Raw genomic sequence first — 27,938 nt, 5'->3', positions numbered from 1 at the left:
ATTGTGCTAGCATGGGAAATGTATCTAGTGTAATCGAAGTGATGACAGAAACATTATTTTGTAATAGAAGAGTGTTTTTGGTATCTTTCATTCACGCTCTCCGTAAATGTGTAGTGTCATTGACGATCACTCTCCGACATGTTGGCTCCCGGAATGGATACGGTAATCTTGTCAAGCCTATGTGTGTTTGTATTGAACCAATAAAACAATTATACACGTCCGTTTTCTATTTTAACAACATTTAAGACTTTCGACCGACCGTTGATAAAATGTGGTTCGAACCACCGGAAATGTGAACATAATGAAGCCTGCTTAAGGGCCGAATTGACGGTGCCATTAGGCCGGTATTCCTCAGATTTCATAGAAAGTGAGGGGAATTGTTGACATGCTTCTGAAGGCGTGGTTAGGCCAATATTTGAACAGTTTCTCATCCTGATGTCAAGGACTGCAGTATCAGTTACACTGGTCCAATATTTAACCAGAGTCGATACCGCAGTGTCCGTCAGTATCTTACGGGTCTAGATACTGTACGACGTATTGTTTATAGATGACCGTTCGGCACACACAGTATAATTAACGATATAAAGCCATGTTTTATTCGGATGACAGCGGACAACTACATCTGTAACACTCCAGTGTGTACTGCTGACGATCGTACCGACTCCGTAACATGATCACCATAATTCTGGAGAGTGTTCTGAACATACTACGGAAAATGTATGTGACGGAATGCATCTATAAGCAAGAAGAGAACTTCGATCAGTTTAAATAACGTTCATCTGCATGTGAACCATCTTTGTTGGGTTATAATCTATCAAAAGTAACATAATAACGGACTTCAAAGCCGGAGAATAAGGGTAAAGTGTTCTACCAAACTGACATTGTTTATAAGGAGTTTTTAATATGTTTATAGAGGAACATGGATATTTCATTTAGAACGGTAATATGGAATCTACAATGACCGAATGTATAGCCATGCATTGGTAAACCTAAGGAACACAATTTATCTAAACGGCTTCGTGAAATACAGAATCTAGTTTTTTTTAAAGAGTATTGGTAGATTTGTCTGACCATGAATGCGACATTGCCCTCCAGCATTGACCTGATTCCATTGGACATCGCGCCGTACGGAGTGTACATACCCGACTATTTTAACATGGACTACGCACTTCCGGTCTACGGCTACATCACTCCTGCCCTATCCATAGTTGTCACGGTAACAAACATTCTGTTTGTTGCTGTTTTTGCCAAAAGCGGAATGAAGTCCCCGACACACATCCTGCTACGGTTCATGGCGATTTCGGATACCCTGACGGTGGTTATTCCGACACCCTGCTTTATTTACATATATTTGCTTCGTAATTATGAGGAGTTCTTGTTGTACGAGCTCTGTACGGTGTGGGATTTATTTACTAACTTTATCCCCGCCATTACACACACTGCCTCGATCTGGCTGACGGTCGTTCTCGCCTTCCAGAGATTTCTTTGTGTTTGTTTTCCTCTCAACGTGAAGATCTGGTTCAACTCAACAAGAACCTATATCATCATTATTGTAACATACCTTCTTGCAATATGTTCTAACGTCTCTCGTTTTCTCGAGAAGGACGTAATTCCGGTAAAATTGAACTCGATGTTAAACCCTGGCGAAGTCATTCGAGGCTGTGTTTATAACTACAATGACTGGATGATTGAGTCTGGAATAGAATATCTCAAGGTATACTACTGGCTGCGGGCAATCGTTGTCCAACTAGTACCGTGTATTGTCATGGCAGTGTTCAATGGAATCGTGCTATACAAAATCAAAGTTGCCGAAAGACGACGAATTACCTTGAGGTCCGGCATGATGAACTTGCCAGGCACAAATGTTCAGGAATCACGTGAAAGTCGTGTAACAACGTTATTGGTATGTTTCATAGTATTGAGCGTTCTTGTTGTTGAACTACCAGTCGCTATATTTTTGATATTGTACGCATGCGCATTGTCTCTTGAAGTAACCATTATCCCGAATGATCAGATTGAACCACTAAGTATTGTGTCTAATATATTGATTCTCGCCTCCTATCCGCTTCATTTTGCTCTATATTCGTGTATGAGCACACACTTCCGTTCGACCTTGTGTAAATTAATAACACCACGATGCTTTTCTATTAAGAGAAAATTTGAATTTAAATCAAGTCAAACTCGACCAGTAACGGACAATGATTCCATGGAAACGCACATGTAAATACTTATAACCATGTGGTTACGGTGTGCCGGTAACTGTCAGGCTTCACCGATGGAAGGGAAAAGGATTGACATTTGTTGTGGATGAAACACAGTCCTTCGATCGCGACCGATACAAGTCTAACTGCTCGACTTTGAATTGTAATATGAATATACCTTAACATAACTAAGGTGTTGTGGGCCTATCAGCAATATAAACGATAGTGGGAAACTAAATAAAGTCGTCAAAGCATCATCCATACTTGAGAATATGAAATATATCCTTCACATAGATAGTATCACCTCTAAAACTTCACGTATTCTGAGATTTATCAAGCGGGATTTAAGACACTATCCTACAAACAGGTAAAAGAAGAGTCCTACCGAATCTCGAATACAGATTTGCAATATGAACCATTAACAGTCAACTCATAAGAAACGTTGGTAGATATGTACTAAACAGACATTCACTCGTGAAAGCCCCGGGAGCATTGGCCTGCATCACAGACGTTAAACGTCAATCTGTTGACCTCGTTCTTATGTATAAATAGTGAACCATCTCATTGTTATTCACACTTAATAAATCCCACCGATCTCAACCAGACGCTTTGACACTACCCCCGTCATACTCTTCCACTTCAGAGGCCGTCCTCGATTATACGGATGGACTGGTTAATGGACCTAGTTGTTCGTTTATGAATTAAAAACAAATCTAGTGATTTTATATATAGTTTTCAGACGACCCTTGACAAAGCCCTCACAGGCCTAGATCAAAAGCTGCAGGTCCGTCAGGATTTTTACTTGAAATGATGAAGTTAACAAACGGTCGAACCGGTTGTTCTGAACCAGCAACTATTTTCCCCAAGAACGGTTTTCTTTTATGAAACAGCTTACCACAAAGTCACCACATCGGACAACCTAGACTGCTTATAACCTGCTGTTATGTCGGAGTTGATGATACCAACCATTATATATATACAGTGTAGGTACGTTGGTTGCTAACCTTTTGATGGAAAGCCTGATATTGCACATGCATATGTCTGCTATAGAATAACTAATACGCTCTCTGAAGTTGACTTATAATAAAAAATACAAACTTTAATTATTTTACATCGATTGCAAATAAGTTAAATAACTTAAATAAACCACTTTCGATAGGATGGATGAAAGCGCGCGAGGGGTGTTAGAGTGGGAGGAAACCGGAGTGCCCGGAGAAAACCCACGTGATCGGGTAGGTGACCCCTGGCACTTTCACGTCCGTGCTGGGGATCAAACCCCGGCCGGTGAAAGTGAAAGGCGAGTGGCTTAGCCACTTCCTTGTGTTTTAAGAATTGGTCTCTATTTTGAAAATGTTAACGCTCTATCAATGAATATTTACATTTTGCCACATCGACTCCCATTACTCTAATGATAATAGTGATCTGCATTATGAGCCAATAAATGCAGCCTAAACTTGGTGTAGTTATATCTATATTAATTGATGTAAGTCTTGTTTACTGACACCATGTTAGTGCGCGCGGGAATATTGGCATTGTAGTTGAATGAACCAGTTTGGTTATGAAACTATCAAAAAAAAATATTTTAAAATGTCTGGATAATTTAAAGTTAACTGAAAAGCTATTGAAAAACATTCAAATTTTGTTATCTTTTCAATTTTTTATAGGGATTATTTTTCATCAAATTAAACTTGGCTGTGGAGGTTAAATGGCTAAAGCGGGAAATTCAACTGTTCACTCGCATCAAAATTATGTTTTACTTTGAACTAGAAAATAAAATGTATATATAACAATTAAAGGATTGTTAGATTGCATTTATTGGAGATATAAATGCAATCGAACAATCCTTTAATTGTTAAATATGTCCGTTGCCAACTTAGTTCATACTATAGACAGGTATACTAGTCAAAATAAAAATCAATCCTTATAATTACGTCCCTGTTTTGCTTTAAGACAGAATCAACCTGGTAAGTACAGTCGTCGTGGCTGGTCAGTATTTACAGTATTTAGATATCCGACTTTACAACTCGGACGAAGAAAAAGAACATTTCAACAATTTGTTGTGTAATCCTGCCAAGCGGGTTTATATATGACTGGCTAAGACATTTGTTTTGCAGATTTGTTCATTGTGGGATGCAAACGCTTGTAAATATTGACTAGTGTTATTTATTATATATCAATTTATCAGCATGTTTTATACTTTATACAAGGTTTTCCTAGTGACGCATTCCTTGATTTTGTACTTGAGTTTGGTGGTGGTATGTATGTAATAAGTCACACCGCACTGCACTTGTTCTCGATGTATAATGTTTAGTGTTGTTCTCATTCGCGTTTACGCAATTTACCTCGTGCTCCTTTGGGGTTATCATCTCATAAACTAAACAAAGTAAGAGGTTAATCTTTACATTTACAATATTTTCTTTAAATAATAAAATCAACAAGAACGTGAGATTCAATCATTTACCTGTGTTATTCATCGTCAAAATTATACTGTCGTCATATTTATCCGTGCACAACAGCCACTCAAAAAAGCGTGCAGTTGACCGACAGCTTTCTCCCGCCTTTTTTTCCATGAAGTCACAAAAAATAGTTCTCATATTTCAGTTATTTTATTCATGTCAAATATCAATAATAAATTCCAAAAATAAATATGTTTTATTGTAGGTATCCGAATGTCTCGTAATGTGTTATTTGTAAACATTGACACGTGATTTTGGGGAATGTCAAAGGCAATCTCTCCCAGGGTTCAATGTGGTCCTCACATTCACATGTGAAATTGACCGTAATCCACCCTGGGAGAGATTGTCAAAGGAAGTCCGCCAAAGTTTACAGGTATTCATACGCACCGAATCGGGTCATGTTCAGCACTCAAGTTATTGGAAAATAAACAGATCTACCCTAACATAATTTATCGATACAGAAACAGTGGCAATTGTAAATAATTTTAGATAACGTTACCGTCTTTGTTACCATACCGCTTCATGTTCCTGGCGCTTTAAAACGCCTTGATGACATGAGTTGGTTTGGTTTGGTTTGTTTAGTTTTACGTCCTATTAACAGCCAGGGTTCATGTAAGGACGTGCCAGGTTTGTTGGTGGAGGAAAGCCGGAGTACCCGGAGAAAAACCACCGGCCAGCGGTCAGTACCTGGCAACTGCCCCACATAGGATTCGAACCCGCATCCCAGAGGTGGAGGGCTTGTGGTAATATGTCGGGACATCTTTAACCACTCGGCCACCGCGGGGGACCCATTGATGACATGAGTTTTAAGCGTAACCACAAATTATGACATACGATGTTTCCATCAAAGACCGATGATGATGATAACAACCAGCTGACGACTACAGTTTAAACTTTATACAGTTTCAACAGAAACACGGTAAGGGATTAGGGAAAATAGAATGGCGTTCATTATGTACTTGGAGCCATTGAATAATGAATATAGGCCAGTTTGATAGGTTTTTTTTTCTTCTGAAATTCCGACTAGGCAAGTTACAACATTATATACTGTATACGAACATCATTGTTTTAACTGAATAATGAACATTTTTAAGCACAAAAGAATGGATCTCAATATTTTTGGCATCGAAGTTGATTATTTCAACAGAGAGGGAAATATACATTTGAACATGAAGCGCGGGTGTATTAAATGGTGTACATGTAGAGTCTGCATGTACATGTATGCATTTACACACATGTGTCTAGTGCATAGCCATGTCACAATAGCGTTAAGTGCATAAATTGATGTTGTTGTAATATTTTGTTTTAAATAATAATAATAATAATCAAATAAAAATATAAGATTAAAGTGAATAGTCGGGCAAAGAAAACCAGTCTAAATGCGTTCATTGGCCTTCCAAAAGTTCTCACATATTAATACGACGGTTAAGTTCTGCTTAGTTTCCCAGTTCTGACCATTAAAGTAAAGAAAAGTTGAAAGCATTGAAAGCGAGGCTGCGTGGAAATGTAACCACGGACATAGTGAGCCGGGAGGACGTTTTAGAATTTCCATACTTTAAATTAATTTCTTCGTACGCAGACAGATTTTGACGAGAGATTTTATTTTTCCATTTCATAAGAAATTATACTGGATACATTCACACCATTTTTACCGACTTAAGCCATCCTTGCCCGACTGTTCACTTTAAATTTATCATTATGAAGTAGAATTTACAATTTGATGCTTATTTAAAATCACGCTCATATGAAGATGCAAAATAATTCAGAAAAATAATAAAACAAAGCATTTTACTTTCAGTCAATACATACATAGCTATATCGACCAATGAAAAAATATCAACCTCGGAATACGTCCTCGGTTAATATTTTTTCTTTGAAATAGGTCGATATAACCATGTATCCACACCATCATGCTTTATAAAGAGTTCGTGATATTAATGTTTGTCGCCCTTTCACGAGTTTAATTAATGCTTTATAGTAATGAGAAGCCGACGATCCTGTCAAACTATCAACTATAGAACGATTTAAGTTGTAAGCCATCTTTTTGAAGTGCAATCGAATATATAAGGGTTTCGAGGGAAATCAGAACGCGGGATTAAATTGACGTAAAAATGGGATTAGGAGTAAAAACGCGAGATTAATTTTACATAAAAATGTGGTAAGGCGAAAAAACGCGAGATTAATTTGAAGTAAAAATGGGGTTAGGGATAAAAACGAGAGATTGACATAAAAATGGGGTTAGGCGTAAATACGCGAGATTTAATTGACGTAAAAATGGGGTTAGGCGTAAAAACGCGTGATTGAATTGACGTAAAAATGGAGTTAGGCGTAAAAACGCGAAATTAAATTAGCATAAAATGGGATTAGGAGTAAAAACGCGAGATTAAGTTTACGTAAAAATGGGGTTAGGCGTAAAAATGTTAAACTGAATTAACGTTAAAATTTGCTAGTTCACAGTACCCGACACTTTCGGTGTAGAATTAAAGACTTGAGAGACTGAAGCTCACTTGGCAGGGGTGCTTTACAAATGTAACAATCGTTTTCTTTGTTAAAGCAGACAATGCAATTTAAAATAACAAACCCAACAACTTTGTGTTAAGATAACAAAAACTTAAATAGTTTGCAAACCAGTGAAATTGATCATCGTTTCGGAAGTGACAACCATTTTTGTTAAAAACCCACTTATTGTTAGAATGGGCGGGTATAAAATGACGCTCTTTTTGTAAAACCAGTTTTTATAGCACTGATAAGCATTTGACATGCATGGATGACTTTACTTGACATTTTATGATACCAGTACATTTGTATCATTTATGATTAATGATTCTCCTACATTGTCTTTATATTTAAATTGATTTGAGCACTAGTTATACATTAAATAAACACCTGTTTTACAGTTCTATCCGTGTTTATTTTTTGCTTTATGAGTTTGGTAGTTTCATTGTGTCATACATGTAACATCATATGCCGAGTAATCGGACTGAACGTTACTGTTATACAGCCTTCAATACACGGATCCAAGGTGAGGAAATAACGCCATCGCTTTTTGAAAACATATTTTAAACTTCTCGTCAAGTTCTATCGGTGCGATTTAGATGAAACTTGCATTAAATGATCCTGACAAGGTCCCGGCCAAGTGTTGTTATTTTTCGGGTCGAACCGAAATCAAAGATGACCACCACAGCCGCCATCTTGAAAAGACATTTTGAAATTCTTCTCAAGTTCTATTGGTGCGATTTGGCTGAATCTTGTCTGAAATTACCCTGATATGATCTCAACAATGTGTTGCTACATCTTTATTTAATCCCAAATCGAAGACGGCTTCCATGACAACTTTTCTAATTAATTTCTTATAGACTATTGTCAAGGTAGTCAGATTACCGTTAAGGCCCTTGAGCCCCTTGTTTATCACTTGCAACGTACATGTACCAAGGTTTATCTTCAACCGCACGATCATATTACTTCAAAGTAAGTTATAAGTATTAAACAAGTTTGACCCCTGTAACCGTGAATGAAGGTAAAGATCATCTGTTTCAGCAAGATTGGTTGCCTTTAACTCCACCATAATACTGGTCAAATATCAGATCCCTAGACCACTTAGGCAATGACCAAAAAGTTGAATAGTTTGGCCTATCTGACCCCTGTCACCTTAAATGTACCTTGAATGACGGTACAGGTCATTCACTTGAGAAAGAACTTAATAGACATTCAATACAGAATACTATGGTACATCTATAGGCACCTTATTTATTGAAGAGAGGCATTTAAGGATTTAAGCATATTTGACACTGGACCATGAACTAAAACAAAGACCATTCATTTGAACAAACATGGTAGTGCTTCTTCCAAGCATGCTACAGACTCAATATCAGTAACGTTGATGTTATGGTCATTGAGTAATTGTTTGAACAGACAGACAATAACAAAGGCGTAAACATCAGATAACCTAAACAAAACTCACTATATATATGTGTGTTTTGTATTTTTTAAACAAAATAATGATGGTGTATCAAAAATAAACCAGGATCTATCAGTATATCATGATTTTTTTTATTTAATCGTGGCATACTATTCATAATCTAATCATGACACAAATTAAAGGATGATGGAGATGATATGATGATGATGATAGTGATGATGAAGATGATGAAGATGATGATGATGATGAACAAGATAAGGATAATTTGTAGGATGGTAAACAAGAGATCCCAGAGGTATCTTGGTGCCCACCAAAATATTATCTATGTCTGACAATGAAAAGATGGATCTTTTCCCTGCTTTTCAAACTTTGATGACATAACGCATATAAAATTTGAGAGTGATCGCTTCAGTACTCTCTGAGAAATAGTGGTAACAAACTTCAACTATCAATATCCATGATGGCTGCCTGGCGACCATCTTGCTACATAGGAACTTTCTGAGAAACAGAGGTAACAAACTTTAACTATCAAAATCAAAGATGGCTGCCTGGTGGCCATATTGTTTTTCCGATCAGTCTCAAAATCAGCATGACACTCCTAGGGACCAAGGGAACTATGCATGTAAAACTTGAGAAATATCCGTGAAGCACTTCTCAAGAAATAGCGTTAACAAGCATTGTTTACGGACGGACCACAGACGAAAGGTGATTTGAATACCCACCTTCTGATGATGGCGTGCAAAAAATATAGGGTGAAGAAAATGTTTGCATTTTAGTAATATCTAAAACAATCCAAAATAGAAAACCTCTGTATACATGTGCGCTGGTCATTTCACATGCTAAGTTTAAAAGTTATTGATATATAGTAGGACTTCCTTCCATCCCTCACACAATGCCAAATGTCAGTAATATGGAACCCAGTTACTGCCATCCTCTGGTAAAAGGATTCCATTCACCAACAGTATGATGTCCACAATCCACCAGATACCAACGCCACCTAGTGTGAGAAGTTTGCCGACAGCTGTACCTACAGAAAAAAGAGGAGCAATCATCAATAGGGTAGAAAATACTTGATGGGACTAAATCCCCTATCACTTGATACCCGATAAGTTTTGTGCAGACTGGTATCGCCAGTGGTGATGGAATGTAACTCTTTGTAATATTCCCACTGAAATTACATTAGTGCAGGATATCATCTTTTGACATCATTCCATCATCAATAGAAACAATAGTCCCACACAAACGTTGTCAGGTATCACGTAGTACATGAATAAGACCCATTTTATCAAAAAGATAAAAAAATTCTAAAACAGTAAAAATACAATTAACACTGATCAGCAGGATGCAAATGTTGTATCTATGAAAAGACATGATGTTGAAGGCAGCTGGTCAGAATAACATCTTTAAATCAAAAACTTCAAACAGTGATCATAATCAGACATGACAAACACTGACCTTTATAAGGCATGACAAACTGTGACATTAATAAGACATGACAAACAGTGACCTTTATAAGGCATGACAAACAGTGACCTTTATAAGGCATGACAAACAGTGACCTTTATAAGGTATGACAAACAGTGACCTTTATAAGGCATGACAAACAGTGATCTTTATATGGCATGACAAACTGTAACCTTTATAAGGCATGACAAACTGTGACCTTTATAAGGCATGACAAACAGTGACCTTTATAAGGCATTACAAACTGTGACCTTTATAAGGCATCACAAACAGTGACCTTTATAAGATATGACAAACAGTGACCTTTATAAGGCATGACAAACAGTGACCTTTATATGGCATGACAAACAGTGACCTTTATAAGGCATGACAAACAGTGACCTTTATAAGGCATGACAAACAGTGACCTTTATAAGGCATGACAAACAGTGACCTTTATAAGGCATGACAAACAGTGACCTTTATAAGGCATGACAAACAGTGACCTTTATAAGGCATGACAAACAGTGACCTTTATAAGGCATGACAAACAGTGACCTTTATAAGGCATTACAAACAGTGACCTTTATAAGATATGACAAACAGTGACCTTTATAAGGCATGACAAACAGTGACCTTTATAAGGCATGACAAACAGTGACCTTTATAAGGCATGACAAACAGTGACCTTTATAAGATATGACAAACAGTGACCTTTATAAGGCATGACAAACAGTGACCTTTATAAGGCATGACAAACAGTGACCTTTATAAGGCATGACAAACAGTGACCTTTATAAGGCATGACAAACAGTGACCTTTATAAGGCATGACAAACAGTGACCTTTATAAGGCATGACAAACAGTGACCTTTATAAGGCATGACAAACAGTGACCTTTATAAGGCATGACAAACTGTGACCTTTATAAGGCATGACAAACAGTGACCTTTATAAGGCATGACAAACAGTGACCTTTATAAGGCATGACAAACAGTGACCTTTATAAGGCATGACAAACAGTGACCTTTATAAGGCATGACAAACAGTGACCTTTATAAGGCATGACAAACAGTGACCTTTATAAGGCATGACAAACAGTGACCTTTATAAGGCATGACAAACAGTGACCTTTATAAGGCATGACAAACAGTGACCTTTATAAGGCATGACAAACAGTGACCTTTATAAGGCATGACAAACAGTGACCTTTATAAGGCATGACAAACAGTGACCTTTATAAGGCATGACAAACAGTGACCTTTATAAGGCATGACAAACAGTGACCTTTATAAGGCATGACAAACAGTGACCTTTATAAGGCATGACAAACAGTGACCTTTATAAGGCATGACAAACAGTGACCTTTATAAGGCATGACAAACAGTGACCTTTATAAGGCATGACAAACAGTGACCTTTATAAGGCTGACAAACGTGACCTTTATAAGGCATGACAAACAGTGACCTTTATAAGGCATGACAAACAGTGACCTTTATAAGGCATGACAAACAGTGACCTTTATAAGGCATTACAAACAGTGACCTTTATAAGGCATGACAAACAGTGTGACCTTTATAAGATATGACAAACAGTGACCTTTATAAGGCATGACAAACAGTGACCTTTATAAAGATATGACAAACAGTGACCTTTATAAGGCATGACAAACAGTGACCTTATATATGACAACAGTGACATTTATAAGGCATGACAAACAGTGACTTTATAAGGCATGACAAACAGTGACCTTTATAAGGCATGACAAACAGTGACCTTTATAAGGCAGACAAACGTGACAATAAGTGACAAACAGTGACATTTTATAAGGCATGACAAACAGTGACCTTTATAAGGCATGACAAACAGTGACCTTTATAAGGCATGACAAACAGTGACCTTTATATGAAACACACAAACGGTGACATAAGGCATGACAAACAGTGACCTTTATAAGGCATGACAAACAGTGATCTTTATAAAGCATGACAAACAGTGACCTTTATATGAATGACAAACAGTGACCTTTATAAGGCATGACAAACAGTGACCTTTATAAGGCATGACAAACAGTGACCTTTATAAGGCATGACAAACAGTGACCTTTATAAGGCATGACAAACAGTGACCTTTATAAGGCATGTTAAACAGTGACCTTTATAAGGCATGACAAACAGTGACTTTATAAGATATGACAAACAGTGACCTTTATATGGCATGACAAACAGTGACCTTTATAAGGCACGACAAACAGGTGACCTTTATAAGACATGACAAACAGTGACATTTATATGGCATGACAAACAGTGACCTTTATAAGGCATGACAAACAGTGACCTTTATAAGGCATGACAAACAGTGACATTTATAAGACCTATGACAAACAGTGACCTTTATAAGGCATGACAAACAGTGACCTTTATAAGGCATGACAAACAGTGACCTTTATAAGGCATGACAAACAGTGACCTTTATAAGGCATGACAAACAGTGACCTTTATATGGCATGACAAACAGTGACCTTTATATGGCATGACAAACAGTGACCTTTATAAGGCATGACAAACGGTGACCTTTATAAGGCATGCAAACAGTGACAAAAGGCATGACAAACAGGTGACCTTTATAAGGCATGACAAACAGTGACCTTTATAAGGCATGACAAACAGTGACCTTTATAAGGCATGACAAACAGTGACCTTTATAAGGCATGACAAACAGTGACCTTTATAAGGCATGACAAACAGTGACCTTTATAAGGCATGACAAACAGTGACCTTTATAAGGCATGACAAACAGTGACCTTTATAAGGCATGACAAACAGTGACAATTTATAAGGCATGACAAACAGTGACTTTATAAGATATGACAAACAGTGACCTTTATAAGGCATGACAAACAGTGACCTTTATAAGGCACGACAAACGGTGACCTTTATAAGACATGACAAACAGTGACCTTTATATAGGACATGACAAACAGTGACCTTTATAAGGCATGACAAACAGTGACCTTTATAAGGCATCGGACAAACAGTGACCTTTATAAGGCACAAACGGTGACCTTTATAAGGCATGACAAACAGTGACATTTATATGGCATGACAAAACAGTGACCTATAAGGCATGGACAAACAGTGGACCTTTATAAGGCACACAAACAGTGACCTTTATAAAGCATGACAAACAGTGACCTTTATAAGATTGACAAACAGTGATACTTTATAAAGCATGACAAACAGTGACATTTATATTATGACAAACAGTGACATATGGATGACAAACAGTGATCTTTATAAGGCATGACAAACAGTGACCTTTATAAGGCATGACAAACAGTGACCTTTATAAGGCATGACAAACAGTGACCTTTATAAGGCATGTTAAACAGTGACCTTTATAAGGCACGACAAACGGTGACCTTTATAAGGCATGACAAACAGTGACCTTTATAAGACATGACAAACAGTGATCTTTATAAAGCATGACAAACAGTGACATTTATATGATATGACAAACAGTGACCTTTATATGGCATGACAAACAGTGACCTTTATAAGGCATGACAAACAGTGACCTTTATATGGCATGACAAACAGTGACCTTTATAAGGCATGACAAACTAACCTTTATAAGGCATGACAAACAGTGACCTTTATAAGGCATGACAAACAGTGACCTAGATTATAGCCATGGCGTACACTATTCTATCAATGGAAAATTTACCTGTATGACAAAGACAGAATCTGTCCATTCCAAGGAATCCAAGTAAAACAGAATATATCAAAGTTGTCACAAAATAATGGCCATTATACCTGAAAAAGACAGAAAATTAATTTTATTTCCGTTTTATATGTTATTTAGTTTTGTCCTTTGATGTACATCAAAAGAATTGAATAGCATACACTTCGGTTGACTGTGAGACTTTGAAGTTTGGCGTGAGTGTTTTAGTAACCTACAATGAAAGTCTCTACAGGCCTGTGATTGCTTAATTTACACCTTCTGATTTACTTCAAGTTTGCTATGAAATATTTCAGAGGTGGATATAACAACAGTGATAGTAACCCCTGAAATAGGATGATGTGGTCTATCTAGATCCATTGGATAGTGTTTAAAGGGAGGTAACTGATACATTTCAAACTACTGTTACATTGTAGTAAGTTTCAGTGAAAGCCATTGCTAAAAGTTGGTCATAAATTTAATTTAATGCACTGAAACACATTTTAAAAAACTTCAGTTATATTAAACACATTTGACCTTCCAACATGAAACAAGAGGCCTGTGGGCCTTAATTGTCATCTGACTATAGTCACAATACAAGTATATATAGTAGTGGTAAACAATGAAAGCAATACAAAAGAACTCTTAATAGAGGAAGTCCAGGTTCTGATATATTTGATAAATTAGACCTTGAAGAAAGATGGTGTCCCTTGATCCCTACCATGCTATAAGTCCAAAATCAGGTCTCTAGGCCTCTTAGTTATTCATAAGAAGTAGTTGAAATATTTTAGCCTATTTGATCCCTGTGACCTTGAATGAAGATCAAGGTCATTTATTTGAACAAACTTGGTAGCCCTTCATTCAAGCATGTCACAGGCCCAATGTAAGGTCTCTAAGCCTGTGACTTTAAATGATGGTTGAGGTCATTCATTTGAACATACTAAGTAGCCCTTCATGCCAGTATGCCGTAGGCCCAATATGAGTATCCTGGGCTTTTTTTTTAAGAGAAGACATCGTTTGAATGAAAAGTTTACGCACGGCTGACGGCGCACGACGATGAACAGTTCATGATGACCTAAAATGAATCACTAGCACGCAACTTTTATAAAAAAGAAGTTTGTGTTTTATCACTTATTAAAATAAGAAAAATTTTGTTTTCCCACTGATGGACAGGAATTGCTATTTTAGTAAAAGTAATTTTCAGACCTTGAAAACAATCCCAATCAAGCACTTCTGTTACATGCCTAAGAAGTTTGAATTGGATCAAACAATGGGATCGTAAGTTCTCACAAAAAAATTGAGGAAACATAAGAGATATACACTTATACTCACTATAAATGTTGTGTGATATACTAATACAGGTATGCTTGTATATATGTCCCGAGTGTACAAACATACTCACTATAAATGTCGTGTGATATACTAATACAGGTATGCTTGTATATATGTCCTGAGTGTACAAACATACTCACTATAAATGTCGTGTGATATACTAATACAGGTATGCTTGTATATATGTCCTGAGTGTACAAACATACTCACTATAAATGTCGTGTGATATACTAATACAGGTATGCTTGTATAGATATCCTGAGTGTACAAACATACTCACTATAAATGTCGTGTGATATACTAATACAGGTATGCTTGTATATATGTCCTGAGTGTACAAACATACTCACTATAAATGTCGTGTGATATACTAATACAGGTATGCTGTTAATACCTAATCTCCTACAAATGTCGTGTGATGCTACTAATACAGGTATATTGTATATATGTCCTGAGTGTACAAACATACTCACTATAAATGTCGTGTGATATACTAATACAGGTATACTTGTATATATGTCCTGAGTGTACAAACATACTCACTATAAATGTCGTGTGATATACTAATACAGGTATGCTTGTATATATGTCCTGAGTGTACAAACATACTCACTATAAATGTCGTGTGATATACTAATACAGGTATGCTTGTATATATGTCCTGAGTGTACAAATCGTGTGATATACTAATACAGGTATGCTTGTATATATGTCCTGAGTGTACAAACATACTCACTATAAATGTCGTGTGATATACTAATACAGGTATACTTGTATATATGTCCTGAGTGTACAAACATACTCACTATAAATGTCGTGTGATATACTAATACAGGTATACTTGTATATATGTCCTGAGTGTACAAACATACTCACTATAAATGTGTGTGATAACTAATACAGTATGTGATATATTCCTGAGTGTACAAAATACTCAATAATGTGTTGATATACATACAGGTATCTTGTATATATGTCCTGAGTGTACAAACATTCACATACTAATACAGGTATGCTTGTATATATGTCCTGATGTACAAACATACTCACTATAAATGTCGTGTGATATACTAATACAGGTATACTTGTATATATGTCCTGAGTGTACAAACATACTCACTATAAATGTCGTGTGATATACTAATACAGGTATGCTTGTATATATGTCCTGAGTGTACAAACATACTCAATACAGTATAATATATGTCCTGTGTGATATACTAATACAGGTATTGATATCTTGTATATAATGTCCTGAGTGTACAAACATACTCACTATAAATGTCGTGTGATATACTAATACAGGTATGCTTGTATATATGTCCTGAGTGTACAAACATACTCACTATAAATGTCGTGTGATATACTAATACAGGTATGCTTGTATATATGTCCTGAGTGTACAACATACTACTATAAATGTCGTGTGATATACTAATACAGGTATGCTTGTATATATGTCCTGAGTGTACAAAATACTCACTATAATGTTGTGTGATATACTAATACAGGTATACTTGTATATATGTCCTGAGTGTACAAACATACTCACTATAAATGTGTGTGATATACTAATACAGGTATGCTTGTATATATGTCCTGAGTGTACAAACATACTCACTATAAATGTCGTGTGATATACTAATACAGGTATACTTGTATATATGTCCTGAGTGTACAAACATACTCACTATAAATGTCGTGTGATATACTAATACAGGTATGCTTGTATATATGTCCTGAGTGTACAAACATACTCACTATAAATGTCGTGTGATATACTAATACAGGTATGCTTGTATATATGTCCTGAGTGTACAAACATACAAATCGTGTGATATACTAATACAGGTATGCTTGTATATATGTCCTGAGTGTACAAACATACTCACTATAAATGTCGTGTGATATACTAATACAGGTATGCTTGTATATATGTCCTGAGTGTACAAACATACTCACTATAAATGTTGTGTGATATACTAATACAGGTATACTTGTATATATGTCCTGAGTGTACAAACATACTCACTATAAATGTCGTGTGATATACTAATACAGGTATACTTGTATATATGTCCTGAGTGTACAAACATACCATATAATGTCGTGTGATATACTAATACAGGTATGCTTGTATATATGTCCTGAGTGTACAAACAATACTCACTATAAATGTCGTATGATATACTAATACAGGTATGCTTGTATATATGTCCTGAGTGTACAAACATACTCACTATAAATGTCGTGTGATATACTAATACAGGTATGCTTGTATATATGTCCTGAGTGTACAAACATACTCACTATAAATGTCGTGTGATATACTAATACAGGTATGCTTGTATATATGTCCTGAGTGTACAAACATACTCACTATAAATGTCGTGTGATATACTAATACAGGTATGCTTGTATATATGTCCTGAGTGTACAAACATACTCACTATAAATGTTGTGTGATATACTAATACAGGTATGCTTGTATATATGTCCTGAGTGTACAAACATACTCACTATAAATGTGTGTGATATACTAATACAGGTATGCTTGTATATATGTCCTGAGTGTACAAATCGTGTGATATACTAATACAGGTATGCTTGTATATGTCCTGAGTGTACAAACATACTCACTATAAATGTCGTGTGATATACTAATACAGGTATGCTTGTATATATGTCCTGAGTGTACAAACATACTCACTATAAATGTCGTGTGATATACTAATACAGGTATACTTGTATATATGTCCTGAGTGTACAAACATACTCACTATAAATGTCGTGTGATATACTAATACAGGTATGCTTGTATATATGTCCTGAGTGTACAAACATACTCACTATAAATGTCGTGTGATATACTAATACAGGTATGCTTGTATATATGTCCTGAGTGTACAAACATACTCACTATAAATGTCGTGTGTGATATACTAATACAGGTATGCTTGTATATATGTCCTGAGTGTACAAACATACTCACTATAAATGTCGTGTGATATACTAATACAGGTATGCTTGTATATATGTCCTGAGTGTACAAACATACTCACTATAAATGTCGTGTGATATACTAATACAGGTATGCTTGTATATATGTCCTGAGTGTACAAACATACTCACTATAAATGTGTGTGATATACTAATACAGGTATGCTTGTATATATGTCCTGAGTGTACAAACATACTCACTATAAATGTCGTGTGATATACTAATACAGGTATGCTTGTATATATGTCCTGAGTGTACAAACATACTCACTATAAATGTCGTGTGATATACTAATACAGGTATGCTTGTATATATGTCCTGAGTGTACAAACATACTCACTATAAATGTCGTGTGATATACTAATACAGGTATGCTTGTATATATGTCCTGAGTGTACAAACATACTCACTATAAATGTCGTGTGATATACTAATACAGGTATGCTTGTATAGATATCCTGAGTGTACAAACATACTCACTATAAATGTCGTGTGATATACTAATACAGGTATGCTTGTATATATGTCCTGAGTGTACAAACATATCACTATAAATGTCGTGTGTATACTAATACAGGTATACTTGTATATATGTCCTGAGTGTACAAACATACTCACTATAAATGTTGTGTGATATACTAATACAGGTATGCTTGTATATATGTCCTGAGTGTACAAACATACTCACTATAAATGTCGTGTGATATACTAATACAGGTATGCTTGTATATATGTCCTGAGTGTACAAACATACTCACTATAAATGTCGTGTGATATACTAATACAGGTATACTTGTATATATGTCCTGAGTGTACAAACATACTCACTATAAATGTCGTGTGATATACTAATACAGGTATGCTTGTATATATGTCCTGAGTGTACAAACATACTCACTATAAATGTCGTGTGATATACTAATACAGGTATACTTGTATATATGTCCTGAGTGTACAAACATACTCACTATAAATGTCGTGTGATATACTAATACAGGTATACTTGTATATATGTCCTGAGTGTACAAACATACTCACTATAAATGTCGTGTGATATACTAATACAGGTATACTTGTATATATGTCCTGAGTGTACAAACATACTCACTATAAATGTCGTGTGATATACTAATACAGGTATGCTTGTATATATGTCCTGAGTGTACAAACATACTCACTATAAATGTCGTGTGATATACTAATACAGGTATACTTGTATATATGTCCTGAGTGTACAAACATACTCACTATAAATGTCGTGTGATATACTAATACAGGTATGCTTGTATATATGTCCTGAGTGTACAAATCGTGTGATATACTAATACAGGTATGCTTGTATATATGTCCTGAGTGTACAAATCGTGTGATATACTAATACAGGTATGCTTGTATATATGTCCTGAGTGTACAAACATACTCACTATAAATGTCGTGTGATATACTAATACAGGTATACTTGTATATATGTCCTGAGTGTACAAACATACTCACTATAATGTCGTGATATAAATACAGTTTGTGTGATTACTAATACATAAGGTATGCTTGTATATATGTCCTGAGTGTACAAACATACTCACTATAAATGTCGTGTGATATACTAATACAGGTATACTTGTATATATATCCTGAGTGTACAAACATACTCACTATAAATGTCGTGTGATATACTAATACAGGTATGCTTGTATATATGTCCTGAGTGTACAAACATACTCACTATAAATGTCGTGTGATATACTAATACAGGTATGCTTGTATATATGTCCTGAGTGTACAAATCGTGTGATATACTAATACAGGTATGCTTGTATAGATATCCTGAGTGTACAAACATACTCACTATAAATGTCGTGTGATATACTAATACAGGTATGCTTGTATATATGTCCTGAGTGTACAAACATACTCACTATAAATGTCGTGTGATATACTGATACAGGTATATTTGTATATATGTCCTGGGTGTACAAACATACTCACTATAGATGTCGTGTGATATACTAATACAGGTATGCTCGTATAGATATCCTGAGTGTACAAACATAGAGTAAAACCCCTGTAACAGCGCGGACCCGGTCAATAGTTCGAGGAATACAGTAAAACCCCTTTAACTCGAACTGCAGGGGACCAGATCAATAGTTCTAGGAATACAGTAAAACCCCTTTAACTTGAACTGCAGGGGACCAGATCAATAGGTCAAGGAATACAGTAAAACCCCTATAACTCAAACTACAGGGGACCAGATCAATAGGTCAAGGAATACAGAGTATTCAACTAATCAGAGGTTGGTCATGATTGGTCATCGATAGTCAAAATGTCTTGTCCCAAACTATGACAAAAATGCATGTCAATGATATTTTAATTACTGTGTTTGATGAATATATGGTTTTATACTATGTATTTGATCAAACAGCGATATATTTCTGTTCGAGGAATAAGGCGTATTTGATTGATAGCTGTTCAAGCACGGTTGGGACAATGCAATTAGTTGAACAAATGGGGGTATTCGAGGAAAGCGGTTCGAGCTACCAGGGTTATACAACTTACTCACTTTATACAAGGAAATCCTTCACGTATAAATGTCCGTTTACCGAAGCACTCAATGCCTGGTAAGACATCACACATCACTCCTGTCTTCTGAACATCTTCATACCGCTCTCCCCCATACTGAATGTAGGAACAGTAGAGATATTTATGTTTATCATATTTATTGTACATGTAACAGGCATTTACAATGGTTTAAAAACTCTATTTTATACACATGAATGTTTCTATCTTTTATATCAAGTCATATTTCAATTTATGTTTGAAATTACATGGTATATGAGCTAAACAATGACATAGTGACTTCTTAGAAAAAAGTATTGCTCAGTTTACAATTTGTAATCTTTAAAGTTATATTAGAACGAATAAACGTACCCGGCCTACTATACCATTCGGCCGGGTACGAATTGGTCCCTATGTGTTGTAGTGGAGCACTCCCTCCGAAAATCACTCGGGCACAGTTTTCTATACTTTTTTGTCGGTTTTAGATTATCTTATGCGTATACATGCATTTACATATTATTTCTGTCCAAAACAAACATAACTACCATTCTTTATATCTACCGTTCCGCTCACAAGACGTCAAATTCACAATTTGTGGACTTGCCATATAAATTCCCTTCAGAAAGACCTTCATATGTATTATGTAAAAAAAATAATGCCTCGATGAGAATTTGATATTTTATGTGGTTCAATTTTATTGTCGAGCAGGTAAGCAATATCAAACAAGTACGATATAATGCAAACAGACGTTTTATAATGGTTTGCATAATCATTACTTTGCTCCATTAGCAGTAATAGGCACCAATTGTAGCTCTAAAGACGACATCATTTTCTGTCCAAAAGTCTTTTGAGCTACAATATTGCAGCTAAAGTAATATATGCCGTAACTGGGCGAAAATTTTGGCATGTTGATTTTTCTTCGTTAATCTATTGAAAATCACAAGGTTTGATTAATTAAGCCATGAAAATCATTCAGATGGCTTCAAATGCCTTATAAACGTTAGTTACAAGACAGAAATTATGTACTGGAAAATTGTTGTTTTTTATGCCTTATGTATATTTAGATGGAAACTTTCCTGCAGAAATCGCTTTATAATTACTAATAACATTGTAAATATGTGAAATGAAATTGTTGACCACAATTTGGCTTCATGGTCTGACCGTAGGTACTCATTTCGCTTTACTATAGATGTACATATAATGATTTTTGGCAGTACTGCTAAAAATCATTTTCTGCTCTTATTTATAGTTGTGAAATTAAAACCAATGCATTGAAAGTACTGTAATTTTCAAAATGTTAATAACTTTTGGTGATGAATAACATATTAAAAGCTTATCTTGATTCGTGAGTATGAAAAATACGGCACATATAACTTTAATTGCACATATAAGTACAAAAAGATTGCAGTATTTACTAAAAGGAGGAATACATTATTAATGTTGCTGAAGTTAATATTCTAATCTAAACAATACAACAAAATAATAAATGATTTGAACAATACTTCCTGAACGATATTAGATGATATGATGGAGCATGCAATTTTGTATTATCATAAATGATTTACAACGTTACCAGAAGAATAAATGCTGAACATCATGGTTTTTACTACAGTCATACCTTATTATTTAGCAAACTTGTAACAGTATATAGTTTGGATCCCCTTGATTTCCCACACAGCTCGGCGACAATCAGTTTTCAAAACGTTTCTAATTTGCCGATCAACCAGGGAACAGTATCGGTATGAGTGTAACACTTTGCATTGATTGACTAGAAGTTTTGCCAGTAGGTGGTACCAATGCTTGCCAGTAAAAATCCTTTATTTCTTTATCAATTTGCTTTGCAATTGTTTAGATACTATTCAAATGTTCACGCTCGCTAAACGCAGCATTCAATTTGATACCAAATTTGTTTACATTTTGTATGTGTTACATAAAATAGGAAAATAACAATTTATTACCATATACATGTATCAATTTCAACGGTATTTGAAATTTGACCTAGAAATTAAAACGCTAATACAGCACTGTAACACCAAAGCGAAAATGTTTTATGAAAGTTTATTAAAACCAGTTCAAACCATTTTTTGCTGCTGTATATGAATATTCAAAACTTTCTCTAACAGTTTTCAACACATTCACCATCTAAATATCTAATACCATATTCGACTTAATAAGCGCCCAGGGCGTTTTGAAATTTGAAAAAAATGTATAGAGGCTGAGAAGACAAAATTAATGCAAATCTATAAAGTTTTGTAAGGTTTTGGTCTTTATTTATGTCTGGCCAATTGAAAATGAGGCCTCAAAAAGGGTGAGGGGCGTTTATAGGGTTGGATATGGTATTTTGATACATATCATACAGTATATAAATAATCTGAAAATTTGTAAATGTAGAACTCTCAGAATATTCAAAACATCCTCTAACAGTTTTAACACTTTCAACATTCAAATATCTATATTTTGATAGTAATGTTGCATGTCTGCCAATGATATTTCATGAAAAGCTTCAGAAAATCATACTTTGAGATTACCTAAGCAAATGTTAATATACATGTACATATATTGTTGCTGTTTCATTACAGATTTCAGTTTGCAAAACACATATTTTCAACTAAATTAAAATTTAGGTTATATGTAGGCAGAAAGAAGAGAGAAACAAATCAGCAAATCTTTCTTTTTTTCTGGTATTGTGCAATTATGTGTATCTTTGGTAAAAACTTAAAAAACACTGATGAACACTGGCCCCGCCTACTTCCCAAACTTCTAGTCTATCAAAGTGTTACATTCACAATGATACTGTAAGTGGATCCACACTTTTTACTGTTACAAGTTGTTTTGATACACAATCAGAAATATCGCTGTATCAGAACCTATTTCAATCTCTTAATGATGAGAGACTTACTTTAGTACAGCCATAGCCTAGCTCCTTCCTTTTGGTCTCATTCCCTCCTAAGTCCAGAGGTTCACTACAGTTGAGAAAGTCCAAAGGTCTGAAGAAAAACAATGCAGCACTTTAAGACTAATACAATCTAATATAATTCTGTCAAGTGGACAGGAATATCTCAACCTGAGTGAAAGATTTTGACATGCCAACCCGAGGCTTGTCAAGGCTTGCAGGTGTCCATGTTTATTCCAATAAATTGCACTTTTTAAACATCTGCCTGCACCCTCTTTAAGGCCTTGCCTTCAGTCATATTAATGAAGTAAGTTGTACTAGTGATGGTGTCATGTAAAAGTTATGTGATAAAAATGTTTAAAGCAAGTTTATGCATTTTTATTTCACAGAATCCTGCATTTTGGTAAATATTGATTATTCAAATGCAGGACAGTTACTCAAATGCAAAATAAACGGGAGTGTTCCCAACTGTCTAGTGGGGCCTACTACTGTGTTTCAATTTTTGATTTTATCTTAACAGGTCTGGTAGCACCGCTAAATCTGGCTATATAGCTAGATTTGGCTATATATCCAAATCTGACTACCTGTATAGTGGACAAATGTAAACAAACAGGCGAGGTCTGGTCACATATTTCTCATGCAGTATGAAAACATGGATGATGAAACATGTAAGTCAGTGATATGAATAATGTTTGCCTACTTGCTCATTTTCAGGCGATTTTTAAAAATTCCATTGTTGCAATTATTTTGTATTTGTAATCACTATTCCTTCATAAAAAAAAAAAAAAACAACCTATAGCAAGTCAATCGAATATGGCATCGCTGTGTTGTCTGCAGATAAGCATCCACCTGATTAAGATTCAGACCACAGGTGTGTTTGGAGCATGACGATCCCTTGCAAAATTGACCATGTGCAAAAAGTCCTTAGTCGGCTCATAAACAACAAGATATGTGGCATATTTCAATTGGAAAACTTGGATTTTACATCTTTTTCATCAGAACATGAGGATGAATTCTCCAACAATGTTAGAGGTATAGTACGAGAAGACCCATTTGATCATAACGTCGGGTCTAACCTCTAACAATCGAGGCAGGATTCACACTGCGCAGAAATTGCATACCTGTCCACCCTCCCGGAATTTCAAGACACACCATGGAATATCCCGTTTTCCCCCATAATAAGAATGGCGGAAAACGGGGCATACCGGGAGATTTAGCGAGTGTGGGAGATTCCTTGGTGTGTCTTGATATTCCAGAAGACTCTCGAAGAATACGGGAGGGTTGACAGCCAATGACAGGTAAGTAGAAAAATGAATTTTTAAGTACAAACTATAGATATCAGTGTCTCATAAGCCTTTATGTTATAGACTGGGTGTCAATTTTAAATTTGAATATTTTGTACAGTACTTTGTTGTTTTACGTAAATTGACATGTGACACTTTAATAAAATAAATTGTATTATGTATTGTATTGTATTGGTATGTTTTACCCATTTATAAAATTTAAGTACCCAATCTATTCCCCAATATTCTCATTGACTTACAAGTTTTTACACAATACTAAAGGTGACAGTGGGTTGTATTGTTCGCCGTTGTCACAGTCTCCTGACTCTCCATCATTGCACGTTGCATTTCCAGCCGTTTCTCCCTCAGAATCACCAAACAAGGACCCGGCAAATAGAAGCAGTGCTAAAGCGAGTGATGACATCATCGACTTAACATCTGTTCAAGACATCATGACCTCTTAATCATAATTCGTCACTTCAGATGAGACAGTTAGCAGATCGGTTTAGTAAAATGTTTTTGTTGTTCATTTCCTATACCATCGATGTCGTTGAAACGCTTGAGTAGGTTCTAGTATACAATTTCACATTACAAACATCTTTGTGAGCCAGAAAACAGCGTTAATACTAGTAATAGTAACGTAATGCACTTCCTATTCCGGATATATTTTAAATTTAAATTAATACTTGTAATACTGTTTTTATACTTTTGATCAGTGGGTTTCTTTAAATAATATTGTAAACCAAAATTGTCTACTAGATGTTGATATAAAATTCCTTTTGAGGAATTCTGTATCCTGTATAAAATTTCTTGAGTACATACATCAAAAATTTTTTGTTCAATTAGTTTATATACAATATTACTCTCATACGTACTATTCCACAAATACCCCAATCCTAGCTTATTCAGTTCGGCTTGTACATTCATGATCCAATCATCATTATCTAATATTCTTTGCTCATAACATGCTTTTAATATACAATTATCGGTTTCTTTAAGTTTTACCCAGTATTTCAATATTTTCATTTTCCGGATAATATGCATATATAGGCAATCTACCTAACTCATAGTATACAAGATCGTTACAAGTGTTTTTACCGACGCCTAGAATTCTTTTACAAAAACTAACATGTACTTTTTCAACCTCAAGTGCTCTATGAAAACCCCATACTTCATATGCATAACCTAATACACTACTTACGTAAGTGTCAAATACTGAACATAATGGTTCTGTCCTTAAACTATGACTTTTTAATTTATTTGATAATGCAAAATACGCTTTTCTGCCCTTTTCAGCTACATGTTGTTGAGTTTTGTTAAATTTACCATCATAATTAAAAAGAAAAGAAAAAAATCATTTTGATGAAGAAAATTTTAACAATGATGTAAATAAAATACCTTTTTCTGTCTGTTATATTTTTGATGACCCAAATGATGTGTATTGGGCTCATGAGAAACTTTTAAAGGATGTCATTGATGATCATGCTCCTATTAAAGAGAGGCGTAACAGACCAAATAAATTACCTTACATGAATGGAAACCTCAGACGAGCTATTTACAAAAAACGTATGAGCTTTAATAAATATCGAAATTCTAAAACTACCAAAAACTGGGAATGCTACCGGAAACAGAGAAATTTTGTGAATAAATTAAAAAAGCAATCCATTTCAGAATACTTCAAAGCTCGATGTGGGGAAGGTCCACAGTGTAAAGATTTTTGGCCTACCATCAAACCTTTTTTATCGAAGAAAGTTGTCAAGGGGGACAACAATATTATACTATGTGATGGAGATCAAGTTTTAAGCGAACAAGCCAAAGTCTGTGAAATTTTTAAGTCATATTTTAGCACTGTGGCTGAGAACATAGGACAAAACATGGTAGACAGAAATTTTGATACTCATGAAAGTATTGTTAACATTGAAGATCACGTAAACCCTACCAGTACCTCCAATTTTACTTTCTCTCGAGTGGAAAATAAAGATGTGTCAAAGGTTATTACGAAACTGAAAAAGAAGAAAGCCACAGGGGATGACGGCATATCATGCAGAATTCTGAAGTCGTGTAATGATTCTATTAGCCCAATTCTTTCGGATCTTCTAAATTTTTCTATATCCCACTGTACCTTTCCGGATCAATTAAAATATGCTCAAGTAACACCAGTATTAAAAAAACGACCCTTTAGACAAAAGTAATTATAGACCAGTGAGCATACTTCCTAGCATCTCTAAAATCTTCGAAAGAATTCTGCATGATCAGCTGTCATCCTTTTTTAAAGATATCTTCCATCCTTTTTTAGCTGCTTACAGATCGGGCTTTGGGTGCCAAACCACTCTGCTGCGCATGCTGGAGGACTGGAGACAGGCCTTGGATTGCCGCAACCAGGTTGGGGCTATTTTGATGGATCTCTCCAAGGCCTTCGACTGTCTTCCGCATGACCTGTTCCTCAGGAAGCTGCAAACTTATGGGGCATCGGGTGATGCTGTTCGTCTGATGGGTAGCTACCTGGGGAACAGGAAGCAGAGGGTTGGTTTGGGGGGGCATCACCAGCGAGTGGGTGTCCCTCATTAAAGGCGTCCCCCAGGGCTCGATACTGGGGCCTTTGATTTTTAACATTTTTATCAATGATATATTTTATTTCATCAAAGAAGCCTCATTATATAACTATGCCGACGACAATACCCTAGGTTATTTTAGTCAAAATATAAACAATCTTAAGAAAGTTTTAGAAGATGAAGCCAGTGTTTTAATTAAGTGGTTTGACATAAATGGAATGAAGGCAAATCCAGAGAAATTTCAGGCTATCTCTCTGGGTAAGAACACTGTGAAACATTTTAATATCTCTAACACTGAAATTGTTTGTGAAGATAGTGTTAAACTTTTAGGTATCGAAATCGACCATCTTTTAAAATTTGATAAACATATTTCAGATATATGCAGGAAAGCATCTAAGCAACTAGCAGTTCTGAAAAGGATCGGACATTTTTTACCTAAAGCAACCAAAATTTTAATTTACAAATGTTTTGTTTTATCAAACTTTGACTATTGTCCCCTTTTTTGGCATTTCTGCAGTATTTCTGCAACTAGAAAAATCGAACGAGTGCAAGAGAGGGGCTTGCGATTCATTCATAATGACCACAC

The 27,938-nt window shown here is 35.5% G+C and overlaps 3 protein-coding genes across 3 annotated transcripts; 2 read left to right on the top strand and 1 right to left on the bottom strand.

Moving 5' to 3' along the window:
* The first annotated feature begins 1,072 nt into the window (after positions 1-1,072).
* LOC138335658 (sex peptide receptor-like) lies at positions 1,073-3,511 on the top strand. Its single transcript, XM_069284822.1, has 3 exons — positions 1,073-1,903; positions 2,153-2,220; positions 3,361-3,511. Exons 1-3 carry the CDS (start codon positions 1,073-1,075, stop codon positions 3,509-3,511), a joined length of 1,050 nt encoding a protein of 349 aa, XP_069140923.1.
* A 5,174-nt stretch (positions 3,512-8,685) lies between these two features.
* On the bottom strand, positions 8,686-25,358 carry LOC138334274 (TM2 domain-containing protein amaretto-like). Its single transcript, XM_069282912.1, has 5 exons — positions 25,061-25,358; positions 23,524-23,611; positions 20,629-20,744; positions 13,745-13,833; positions 8,686-9,603 (listed from the first exon to the last, which is right to left on the bottom strand). The coding sequence occupies exons 1-5, from the start codon at positions 25,225-25,227 to the stop codon at positions 9,479-9,481; spliced, it is 585 nt and encodes a 194-aa protein (XP_069139013.1). The 5' UTR covers positions 25,228-25,358; the 3' UTR covers positions 8,686-9,478.
* A 1,316-nt stretch (positions 25,359-26,674) lies between these two features.
* On the top strand, positions 26,675-27,368 carry LOC138335657 (uncharacterized). The gene is made up of 2 exons (XM_069284821.1): positions 26,675-26,861; positions 27,097-27,368. Exons 1-2 carry the CDS (start codon positions 26,675-26,677, stop codon positions 27,366-27,368), a joined length of 459 nt encoding a protein of 152 aa, XP_069140922.1.
* The last annotated feature ends 570 nt before the right edge of the window (positions 27,369-27,938 follow it).

The sequence above is a fragment of the Argopecten irradians genome, chromosome 11 (assembly GCF_041381155.1).
Source record: "Argopecten irradians isolate NY chromosome 11, Ai_NY, whole genome shotgun sequence".
NCBI lineage: Eukaryota > Metazoa > Mollusca > Bivalvia > Pectinida > Pectinidae > Argopecten > Argopecten irradians.
The sequence above is the reverse complement of the archived record's forward strand: the minus strand, read 5'-3'. Positions and strand labels throughout refer to the sequence as shown.

What these genes read in the sequence shown, in the direction of transcription:
- LOC138335658 (XM_069284822.1), top strand. Translation starts at nt 1,073, where the DNA reads ATGAATGCGACATTGCCCTCCAGCATTGACCTGATTCCATTGGACATC. An exon ending in GTCGTGTAACAACGTTATTG is followed by an intron (nt 1,904 to 2,152) that starts GTATGTTTCATA and finishes TTTTCTATTAAG; the next exon opens with AGAAAATTTGAATTTAAATC. An exon ending in GATTCCATGGAAACGCACAT is followed by an intron (nt 2,221 to 3,360) that starts GTAAATACTTAT and finishes CACTTTCGATAG; the next exon opens with GATGGATGAAAGCGCGCGAG.
- LOC138334274 (XM_069282912.1), bottom strand. Translation starts at nt 25,227, where the DNA reads ATGATGTCATCACTCGCTTTAGCACTGCTTCTATTTGCCGGGTCCTTG. An exon ending in TTAGTATTGTGTAAAAACTT is followed by an intron (nt 23,612 to 25,060) that starts GTAAGTCAATGA and finishes GTTTTTCTTCAG; the next exon opens with ACCTTTGGACTTTCTCAACT. An exon ending in TAGGCTATGGCTGTACTAAA is followed by an intron (nt 20,745 to 23,523) that starts GTAAGTCTCTCA and finishes TCCTACATTCAG; the next exon opens with TATGGGGGAGAGCGGTATGA.
- LOC138335657 (XM_069284821.1), top strand. Translation starts at nt 26,675, where the DNA reads ATGGTAGACAGAAATTTTGATACTCATGAAAGTATTGTTAACATTGAA. An exon ending in ATGCAGAATTCTGAAGTCGT is followed by an intron (nt 26,862 to 27,096) that starts GTAATGATTCTA and finishes ATCCTTTTTTAG; the next exon opens with CTGCTTACAGATCGGGCTTT.